The sequence below is a fragment of the Glycine soja genome, chromosome 10, assembly GCF_004193775.1.
Source record: "Glycine soja cultivar W05 chromosome 10, ASM419377v2, whole genome shotgun sequence".
Taxonomy (NCBI): domain Eukaryota; kingdom Viridiplantae; phylum Streptophyta; class Magnoliopsida; order Fabales; family Fabaceae; genus Glycine; species Glycine soja.
In genome coordinates this window covers 47,001,920-47,012,945 of record NC_041011.1, presented here as the reverse complement: position 1 = coordinate 47,012,945, position 11,026 = coordinate 47,001,920, and the positions used below count along the sequence as shown (strand labels likewise).

The window sequence follows — 11,026 nt, the reverse complement described above, 5'->3', positions numbered from 1 at the left end:
AAAAAATTATCACAAATATAATTTTTTTTAAAATCACACGTATTATTTACAAAATACAATCATGTTCCAAGTCAAAATATAATCACTTTAAACATAAAATTTTCCCTCTATTTATTTAACATAACTATAAATGTAATAGTTGAACATGAAACCTCTAACTGAAATAATGGCATGTCAGTCTTTTACTTGGTTATAAATATGAATATGTGTTAGTATTACAATAGATCAGAATATATTTGAATTAAATCCAATAAAAATTCTAAAAGAAAAGAAAAAAGGAAAAACAGCCGGCGACAAGGCATTGGGGGTCTCCACTCTGCAGCTTCCACTCTCTAAAGTCTAAAGTCTTCCAAATCCCAAAACCCTAGGGAAGATGATGGCGTCTTCCAATTCACGAAAATCAGAAACTTCCCCTTCTCCCGCCCCGCAATTCACCACCACCAACTTCATCCCCATCCCCGCCGCCGCAGCCCCTAAAACCGTCGATGACGTGTGGCAGGAGATCGTGACCGGCGACCGCCGCGAGTGCAAGGAGGAGGCCCTCGACGACGACGACGACGACGACAACGAGATGATGACTCTCGAGGACTTCCTCGCCAAGGCCGACGCCGTGGACGACGCTGACCATGACCATGACCATGCCCATGACCACGACCCCGACTACCACAACGACGACGTCAAGATGCCAATGCCCCTCACCGAGAGGCTCGGCAGCGGCACCCTCTTCTCCTTCGACCACCTTCCCACGACGCCGTTTCACGACCCCTCCGAAGGCTCCGTCATAGGGTTCGGAAACGGCGTCGAGGTCATCGAATGCGGAAGGGGTAAAAGATCGCGTCCCGTTTTGGAGCAGTTGGATAAGGCCGCGCAACAGAGGCAGAGGAGGATGATCAAAAACAGAGAATCTGCTGCTAGGTCTAGGGAACGCAAACAGGTATATTATATACTTATATACACACTAATCTCATTATGATTTGTGTGTTTGTGTTGGTGTATTTGACTTTTTTTTGTGTGTTGATTATGATGTGAATTTCGCTGTTTCAGGCTTACCAAGTGGAATTGGAGTCTTTGGCGGTGAAACTAGAGGAGGAAAATGACAAGCTCTTGAAGGAAAAGGTGTTTCTAATGTGTTTTTTTATTTTTGTCCAGAGGATAATACTTTCATAAGTCATGGCCATGCTGCTTGTTTATTTTTTTGTAATCATCGCAGGAGACAATAAGTTTTGCTCTGTGTCGAACTTCAAAGTTGAAACCCTTCCGGTGCTGACTTTTCGTTTTATTTTTCTGGTCATTGATTGGGTTTTTTTGGCCTGGCTTCGTTCCCTGACATGGTTTCATTACTCTGCTGCTTGATGCGATCCATTAATATTTGGGATTGCATTGATGGCTTTACTAGTTTGCAAGTCCTCTTTCTATTGCTCTCTTCATAAATGAGTTTACACTTTACACTATCATTCTCAGTTTCTCATCCAATCATAACTATCCTTGCTCTAGTGTAACCTGTCTTGTTTATCAGCATCTGGTTGGAGTAAAAGTAAATGTTTCTGAAACCATGGGTATCGGGTTTGTCTGAGTGGTTCTGCTCTTAATTTCTTTTAATATTTTGGATCCAATTCTAATATCCCTCCCCCCCATTTACATTTTAGACAAGTGTCTTATTGTGGCATGTTTGATAATAGTAATGAAGAAAATTCTGATTATGCTTTTATTTTGAACGTGGCAACTTTTACATGGTCTCGCATTTTAGAACGTGTGTTGGTACTACATAGGGGAGGATACATCAGATGATTCCTTTTGTCATATTTTTTGAGTAATGATTGTGGTTACCTTTTATGTATGATTTAACACTGATTTTTTTCCAGAAAATCCTTAATCTTACTACTACTATCACTACTATAATTGCAAACTGACTATTATAATTAGTGTGCTAACTTCACTGGTGTTTATAAACAGAATTGTTGCCCTGCCCATTGCTCATTATTGAAATTGCTTGTATTTTTTTCCAGTGGGGGGAGTGAATTTAGACTTAGTTGATTTGCCATTTTGATTGATAGAATTGGGTCTATATATAAGATTCAAGCCATAGTATTGAGTCTTCACACTACCAAGCAAGAAAACTTTTGTTTGTCTCAGAATTCAGTCTCTAAATCTGTCATTTCCGATTTCTATTGTCTCAACACATGCTACTGTGCTTGTTTTCATTGCTAGCATGCTTGCATTTGGAATGTTTCTTCGACCATTTTGGGTTGCAAAAAACCCACATTTTTTACTGAATGTTCCCAAAACAGGGGATGTAAGTGGTTTGAGTGTAGCCTGTAATACAAGTTCTACTTTTGTTTATCGTATTTCTTGCTGCCCTTCTAGCTTTAGAGTTTATTATGGATTTTACCCGTTGATGACCTACTGAACATATTTTTTTTGTGCAGGCTGAGAGGAAAAAGAAGAGGTACAAGCAGGTACTGATTTGTTCTTAAAACTTAGTTTCCATTGGACCATTTAGTAAAAATATTTACGATGATAATTTGCATATTCTTTGAAGAAATTCTTTCCCGGTTGATACTCTAGCTGAAGGGTACTGGTTACTTGCTAGTTGCTACTGACAGAATTGTTATCGGTAAATATTTCTTCTAGATTTTTTGCCTATCGCAACATGACTGGTAATTATCAATTAATCATGAATGCACGGATGTATTATTGATTCTTGAAGGTAAATTAACCCAGTGCTAATTCTGAATGATTTAAGAGAGATGCAAAAAAACTAGTTTGCCAAGTATGGTATTTGACCTAGTTGTTTTGTTTCATGAAGCTTGTTAGCATTGGATTTTGAGCTACCAGCCTATCACTATTCACTATAATAAAGTGTGGTTTATAGAATAGATGTTAGCTATAGACAATAATTTGATTACGACTGACCTGGGTGTTATTTTGGCAGCTAATGGAAAAAGTACTCCCTATTGCGCAGAAGCAAAAGCCACCATGTATACTCCGTAGGGCTCGCTCCTTGCAATGGTAGATCAAAATTGCTAGGGGTGCAGGACAGGAATTGAATATTAACCACATCAGTGGTGGGAAATGAGCAAATTAATCATCATCTCTTAAAAATCATAGTTCTCAGCCTAATGGTTAGTCTCGAGGGCAATCATGGTTAAAAATGTGAAGAGATTGATGGAATTGGAACCTGAGTAATAAGGAAAATTTCTTATTACTGAAGAAACAACATTTGCTTATTCTTAGGAGGTAAAAAGCGGAAGTATGGAGTTGGACCATGTAAGTTTAGATACAAATTAAACATCCTGGTATCTCCCGTGCGCAGAATGTCAATGTGTAATAGTAGAGAGCAAAGGGAATTTGTAGACTAGTATATAATGTAGTCATGGCTTAGACCTATATTTATTTGGAGATAAAAGTATATAGAAATTGCTAAAGCGATCTTGTCAATGCGTCTAAACTGCTGTGCATGTGAAAGATAATTTACTGATGTCTGGAGATGCGTCGCTGTTTCAGTCTTACTATCATATTGTTATTATTTTATTTTTTTGTTTTATCCATAGGCCTCTTCTAGAAAATCGAAGTTAATAATGATTTTATAAATTGGGAGAATTCTTGAGAAGTGAGGGGCAAAGGAGGAGAAAATAATTAAATAGACTAAAGACAATAAATATGATGCTTCCTCTTTGTCGTTGCAATCCTTGTGGTTTCGTTATCTGTAAGTTGGACCGCATGCTGAGACTAACAAATGAGGGCAAAGCTGCTACCTTAGGGAAAGACATCGAGCCTTATATTTTGACTGTCCCTACCTCCGTAGGGTTGTACATTCTACAGCAATAACACTAGTCACCAAGTGTCAATTTAAAAATTAATCTTATGTTAAATGTTTAGGACACTGTAGTTCAGAGCTTTAACGGTAAAAGGATAGACTGTTAAATGAGGGACACCTATCAGTTAAAAGGAAAATTAATGAATCATGTGGCTGAATGTTGTTCAAAGTTGGACTAGGCAAAGAAGGCAAAAATATCAATTGGGGTTTCTTTTACAAATTATTTATCTAAATGGGTCTGTTATGAAATTATTTATTTTATAGGTTTATTTTTTTACTACAAAGCGTTTCTCTGTTGGGCGCGTTCATTGTAATCGCGACGCATGGCATGACGTGACTAGGTGACAGGGGTTGTGGGACGTGCCGCTGACGCTGGCATTTTAGGAAGTGGTGCTGTTGCAGGCACGACCAGACACGTTGGTTTGCCAGGCGCGACCAGACGCGCCGGTCAGGCATTTCCTTCCATGCGCTTCCCTGTAAAATCCCTCCTCCTCCTTCCTTCCATTTGCACACATAAATAATTGTAGTTTACGCTTAGAGAAGAGATTTGGGGGGGGGGGGGGACCGCGTTTTTAAGGGCGCTTGGACGTGTCTAGGGCCATGATGCGAACCAAGACGCCTCGGGCAAGGGCGTGGGTCAACGCGCCTGCACGCAGGGCGCGACCCGTAGCGCCTGCAGGCCCAGTGCGACACGTGGCGCCTTGCCTTTGGCACGTCCAATTCCTGTCAGCGCCGCTTTGACTCCCCGTCCCACCATGCAACGTGTCAGCTTTATGTGGAACACGCCCCTCGGATAGGCGCATTGTAGTATAAAAAGAGACCCACGAGGTAAATAACTTCAAAACAGACTTATCTAAGTAAATAATTTGTAAAAGAAACCCCATTTGATATTTTTGCCGAGCAAAGATCGGGTTCGATCGATTTCAAGTCCAAAAAGTTCAATTTGAATCAAACCGACCATTCCAACATTTAACCCGGTCAGGTTAGATTTCAACCGGTGAAAAAAAAAAAATACAAATGCACACCCAACCTTTGTAACCCATCCCAAATTGTTTTCCCAACCTGAATACCTGTTGAGTTGTTCGAATCCGCCCATTTCTTTCAAAATCGACTTTACATGGCTTGAGTTCAGATTGATCGTTTTTTTTTTCTGATCATCCTTCTATTAGTTCAAAGAATATTATAAACAACTATTTGATATTCTCCATTTTTTTAATTTTTCATACAGTATTATTTGTTATTACTTTTCATTTTTTCTCTCTCTCGTGGTGTATATGGGCACTGGAATATCCACAAAACATTGTTCTTGTTTAAACTACCTACTACCGGTGTGATTAGATTTGAAGCAAAATCCTGTTATTATGCTATATTTGAAATCATACCAAGGTTGTCTTTAAGATTAGCAAGATACGGAAACAAAGAAATGCTTATATTATTATCCAATTTTCAACTTTATGCCAGCTTCGTTAATAGCTGCAGCTTAAATAGTATTGTAACTCCATTATTTGATTAAAATCTTATGGACTGAAGATCATTTATCAAAAGAAAAATAAATCCAAATCTTGATGAATCAAATGTGCTGTCCAAAAATTTACTCAAAAGGTTCATGATTTAAGTCTTCTCACAAAAAAAAAGGAGAAATAAAATTAATGATAAAGTGTTTAGCGTAAGATGAACGAAGATAGAGAGAATGGAACGCATATTATATTGCTTTACGAGAGCTATGTATTCTTTGCATAAATTTAATATCGTATATTGGCATTTGATTCTCCAACTAATTTTGGCATGCAGGATTTCGTTTAGTCGTTACTCGTTAATTTTTTTTATTGAGATGATATCACACGTATGGACAAAAAGTAAGTATTATGAATATAAGAAAAAACGTAAGAGAAGAATTATATGAACTGACCATACATCATATCTCTTATTGAAAGCTTAATGTAATACAAAGAAGTTAAACATCCACAAAAAAAATAAAAATGAAGTACCCTAATCCAAGAAATAAAAAACTATTAGTAGTCACATTAAATAAAATTTTGTTACCTATCAAGCAGGGGAAAATAATAGGATAGCTTGAAAAATTTATTGCCGCTTGCATTAAAGTGTGAGCAACATTGCATTGTACAAAGTAGGAAGCAAGACTTCATTCAAAATAATAGAAAGATAAATTTGTATCTGTCACCACCCAAGAAGAAAGGTTTTTTTGAATTGAAAAATGAAATCAGCATTCAGTATATTGACGGCAGGGATATATAATCACAGCACTAATCATTTTAGAATTATAATCCCCATCATCATACTTCGTGCCCCAAAAATTTTCCCTTGTGATTGTGCCACTGCCCATTTTTTTCAACCTCTTTTGTCACAATTTTGAGGATAGATTTTTCAGAAACAAAATCACACCACCTTTTGCTGTGTAAAATAATAATATCAGCACACCATCCCCAACACCCATGTCTGGCACCCATTCAAACTCTTTCTTATCAAAAAGCCAAACTCACCTGACAATTTGACAGTCTCCTTCCCCACACACACTCTCTCTCTCTTTCTCTTGCCCACACCAAACAAACAAACACAGTTTTCAAAATCCTTTTTTTCTTTTTGCTATTCCATAATTGCCCAGAGAGCAAGGCCAGACATAAATACAACACAAAGCCTACAAACCCTCCTCTAATTCTTCACCCTTCTCTCTGCAATTTCCCTTCAAAAAAACAAAACCACATTCATCACAATGCACTTCCCCATTCTCTTTCTCTTCCTTCTACCTTCACTCTTCAAGTTTTCATATTCAGCCACAATTCTAGTAGACGGATCTTCAGAGTGGAAGAACCCCACTGTTTCCATCGGTGACTCCATCAGTAAGTACTAATTCCCAGATTTGGGATCTCCATAGACAATGCTTAACAAAATAGGTAACGCTAGCTAGCATCTAACATTACTCTGCCTCTCCTCTGTTTTCAGTTTTCAAGCACAAGCAACACTACAACCTCTACATTTTCAAGAACGAGAAAGCCTTCAAGCTCTGCAACATCACTCAAGCCACTCTTCTCACCAACCCCTACACGGTAAGTCCCTTAAAGCCTCATCCTTTATCTTCAGCAGTGTTAAAATTCCTAACTTTCTTAACAAAGTTAATGTTTTTCAGTGTCTTTATCTTCAGCAGTGTGAAAATTTCCAATTTTTCTTAACAAAGTTAATGTCTTTCAGTGGCATCCATCTCGGCCTGGTTTCTTCTACTTCACCTTCCATAATGGGTCACTGAAAGCGTGCCAAGATTCTCAAAAGCTAGCCATAGAGGTAACTTCTTCAGCAATGGCTCCAGAAGTTTCTCCGGCTCCTTCTTCTGGTGGAGAGGTACCATCTTCTCCTTCGTTTCCATGGCCTTTTCATCCAGGACAAGAAGCTTCTTCACCTGGTCCTGCACCACAAGCACAAGCACAAGCAAGTTCGCCGGTGACAATTCCGTTAGTGCCGGATAAAGGTGGTGGCATGCCCTTCATTAACAGCAACCCTGCAGTTCCTCTACCTACTGGTGAAGTTGACTCTGCTACCATACGCCCCTTACCCATCACCTCTGGCCATCAAGGACAGGTTCCCATTTTTACCATACCCTTTACTCTCTCTCTCTCTCTCTCTCCAAAAGCATGCACTCATTTAATGTGGTGTTTCTGTTTTTGTTATGCTGTTATGCACTTTTCCTCAGATTACCCAAACAAGAAATTGTAGAACATGTGCAAGGTTTTAAGTCCCGACCGCAATGTCACGGTTTTTAGAGTGTCTACAACTGCAACTTGACCATAATTGTGGATACACTACATTTATCTACAATTTTTTGCAATATCATGAAACACAGCGAAACTACAACTTCGACCGCAATTTAAAACTTTGACCATATGTTATCTGAGGCTTTAAATTGTGGTGGCAGTTACAATTTTGTTGTAAACTTGCAATCTTTAATATTGCAGGAAATTGCGGACAAAAATGCTAATGTAGACACGCTTACGGTTATAATGTGGTTGCAATGATTCAAAAAAATCTGGCAGTGGCTAAAATTGTGGTGACAGACTTTTTTTTAGCCTTGGTTATCTATTAATTGGTGTTAGTGCACCTAAATGTGTGTGTATATTTTGGTGTATGTGTGTGTTTTGGTGCTAAAATGCCTTAATGTGATTTATTTGCTAGAAAGAAACATGCACATGAATCATAAATGTTATGTTATCTTTTAATTTATGCCAGTGCACCTACGTGTGTGTCTATGTGTGTACCTAAATGTGGCTTATTAGCTACAAAGGTGCATATAAATCATAAATGTTATGTTGTCTTCTAATTGATGTTAGTGTAGCTAAAGTTTGTATCTGTGGGCGTACCTAAATGTGGTTTATTAGCTAGAAAGTAGAAACATGCACATATCCTAAGTGTTATGTTGTCTTTTAATTGATGTATCTATGTGTGTACCTAAATGTGATTCATTAGCCAGAAACATGCACACGTGTCATAAATGTGTTTATTTGACACAAGTAGTGGGGATTGACGCGTTACTGATTGGGAGTTGGATTCTATTGTGGTTGTGGTGCAGGTGATGATTGGGTCATTTGGACTTCATATTGCATTGCACGCCATGGCTTTACTGCTATTATAAGGATGAAGAGAAAAAGAGAGGGAGAGTTGGAGCGCAAATTATGTAGAGAAAAAAGAGAGGGGGATGGGGTAGGGAGGGTAACCCAATGAGGTAGCAACATGGACTGTGGATTGGATCTAAAGTAGCTTTAAGAGTGATGATTATACCATGTATTAAGATGCTCTTACATTCTACTTTGGAATGGTTGGCACTTTTTGTTCCTTGGGTTAAGAAAGCAATCGATTGCTTCATTTACTTTTCTCTTTTCCACTCTCTAATTCCCCATTGCTTTTCATATTGTTGGTACAATATGGGGTCACTAACAATAACATGACCACTGCATCAAACATCACACCCATATGGTGGGGGAGCTCTGATGTCATCCCAGTTTCTAAAGTATATGACAGATAAAAATTCCATTGGACCTATTTATATTATATATGTTGGGGCAGCTTGCTTGGTTCTTTATGCAAGTAGTTTTCAAAACTGTGAAATGTGAAACTGTTAAAAGAACTTGGGGAAAGGTGTGGCGACAAATTATTTAAGTTAAAAAAATTGAAAATTTTCTATTTGTTATTGTTTTGATGAATTTTTCTTTTTAAATAAAACAATTATAATTGTAATTAAATATTGTGTTTTGCTAATTAGATTAGATAACAACTATCTAAATAGAATATCAGTTTCAATAATAATAAACGAAATATATACACTTCTGTAATTCTGTTGTGATTATTATATCATACAAAATGATTATTGATCTTTTTAACAAACAATAGCATGTCATATTTTTAAACAAAAAAAAAGAAGATAAAAATCGTGCTCGAAAATTAAAAAAAATTAGGGACCATGTACTTTATTCTTATATTTAACTTCTAAGCCTTTTCCATCAACATCAAGCAATGTTTATACATGAATGTAGTGTGTGCAGACTGGAGAGTGATAACACTGTCATGGATTTTTAATAATGTAGAGGAGACTTGTAGAAAGAAATAAAAGTAAAATTAGTTGAGACTTGAGAGAATCACGTTGTATATCATGGATAATATTTGACCAAGAAAATAACACCAATAGATCCAATCAAATTATAAGTGTCTGACCAAGTCTAGACGAATCTCATAAAAAAAAAATACTACATCATGGTTTTTTATTTAATTAAAAAATAAAATCATTTTTAATACAAGTACTTCTCTTCTGTCTTTTTTGTTACTTCTCATTTATTCAATGTGAAATAGTGAACACTAAAACTTTTGAAATACTCACAGAGCATAAAGACAGATTTTCAGATCAAAACTATATCTTTATTAACAAAGCAGAGAATTGAAGTATCCCAGTTCTTTTTTCATGTACATATCTTTTATTGACCAAAGTCCAAACCAAGGCACAAGACTAGCTCTATTCATTAATTAAGGAGGCAGGACTTTGGTCGTTGCATCATCAAAACCATGAACAACAGTGGTTGGTGACGTGGGAGATGGAGGAGAATGGAGTTGTTCCTGTTCAGTGTCACAATAGCCCTGAAGAATATCACCCTCTTCAGAGGTGAAACCCACTGAGGCAAGCATGTTGGGCCAACAATCATGGCCCGAAATCTTTATGGCCTGGCAGCAACTTGGGCCCAAGTACGTCTCACCGTTGAGGAAGAACATTACGACCTCACCAACATTTTTCTGACTCAACATCTAGCTTCAACCGTGCAACAAGGCTCGTATTGGATGATGATGGTGAAGCCATGATCACAGCAAGAAGAAGAATTGTCACAGCAATGACTCTTTTGAGTGGAACACATTTCTTATGGATAGGCTTTATATATGCAGATTGGCCTTGTATATTATATAGAGCTAGCTAGGCAAGAGAAGAGTCAGTGTAAAAGACCAAAGTTATGTATCTAAATATTAATGGCTAAATGTGAATTAAGAGCATTTGGGCAAAGAAAGATCAAGAAACAGAGAAGACTCAACACGGCTCACTTAGTGGCTATTTCATATTCATAAATCATAATGCTAAATATTAATTAAACCGTTTTGTTTATAATGTGCTTTGGCATTTATGACATTGGCTTCATTAGTTACTCGGTGGTCATTTTTTTTTCTTTGTCCAAAGATCCTAGAACAAACATAATAATAAAAAGACCCAGTACCTCGGCCCAACTTGTGTTGCATTGCGCAGCCGAAAACTATAAGACATGGATCAGCAAAAAATCACATAAAGCACTGCACACTCATTTTTTTTTTCCAGTGCACGACCATATTCCCAGCTGAGAGTGAAGCTAATTTAGTTGGCTACATAGAATTATGGGTTAAATATATTTTTTATTTTTTCAATTTAATCATTTTTTATTTTTGTTTCTGTAATTTTTTTTATTCCTCGCAATATATATTTATTTTATTTTTTATTCTTAAAGTATTTTAGATATCATTTTAAATCATAAAAAAATATTTTAAATAATAAAAAAGTTTATCGATGAAAAATAAAATAATCATATTTTATAAGGACTATAAAAAATTTGTAGGAATGAAAATAAAAAAATACTAAATTTCAGAAAAAAAAAATTATTAATAATTAAAGTGAGATTTGTCTTTTTAATAAAAGTC

The 11,026-nt window shown here is 36.8% G+C and overlaps 2 protein-coding genes across 3 annotated transcripts; both read left to right on the top strand.

The window, feature by feature from the left end:
* Window positions 1-225: 225 nt before the first annotated feature.
* Window positions 226-3,509, top strand: LOC114372504 (G-box-binding factor 4-like). 2 transcript variants are annotated; one of them, XR_003658218.1, is made up of 5 exons: window positions 226-934; window positions 1,045-1,116; window positions 2,427-2,456; window positions 2,540-2,614; window positions 2,933-3,509. XR_003658218.1 is itself a non-coding variant. In XM_028330089.1 (4 exons), the coding sequence occupies exons 1-4, from the start codon at window positions 374-376 to the stop codon at window positions 3,011-3,013; spliced, it is 744 nt and encodes a 247-aa protein (XP_028185890.1). In that variant the 5' UTR covers window positions 226-373; the 3' UTR covers window positions 3,014-3,503. The 2 variants fall into 2 exon arrangements, 1 of the variants encoding a protein (XP_028185890.1); XM_028330089.1 differs by lacking the exon at window positions 2,540-2,614 and having other exon boundaries at window positions 2,933-3,503.
* Window positions 3,510-6,340: 2,831 nt separating this feature from the next.
* On the top strand, window positions 6,341-8,698 carry LOC114370268. The gene is made up of 4 exons (XM_028327567.1): window positions 6,341-6,675; window positions 6,779-6,882; window positions 7,025-7,408; window positions 8,394-8,698. The coding sequence occupies exons 1-4, from the start codon at window positions 6,549-6,551 to the stop codon at window positions 8,454-8,456; spliced, it is 678 nt and encodes a 225-aa protein (XP_028183368.1). The 5' UTR covers window positions 6,341-6,548; the 3' UTR covers window positions 8,457-8,698.
* The last annotated feature ends 2,328 nt before the right edge of the window (window positions 8,699-11,026 follow it).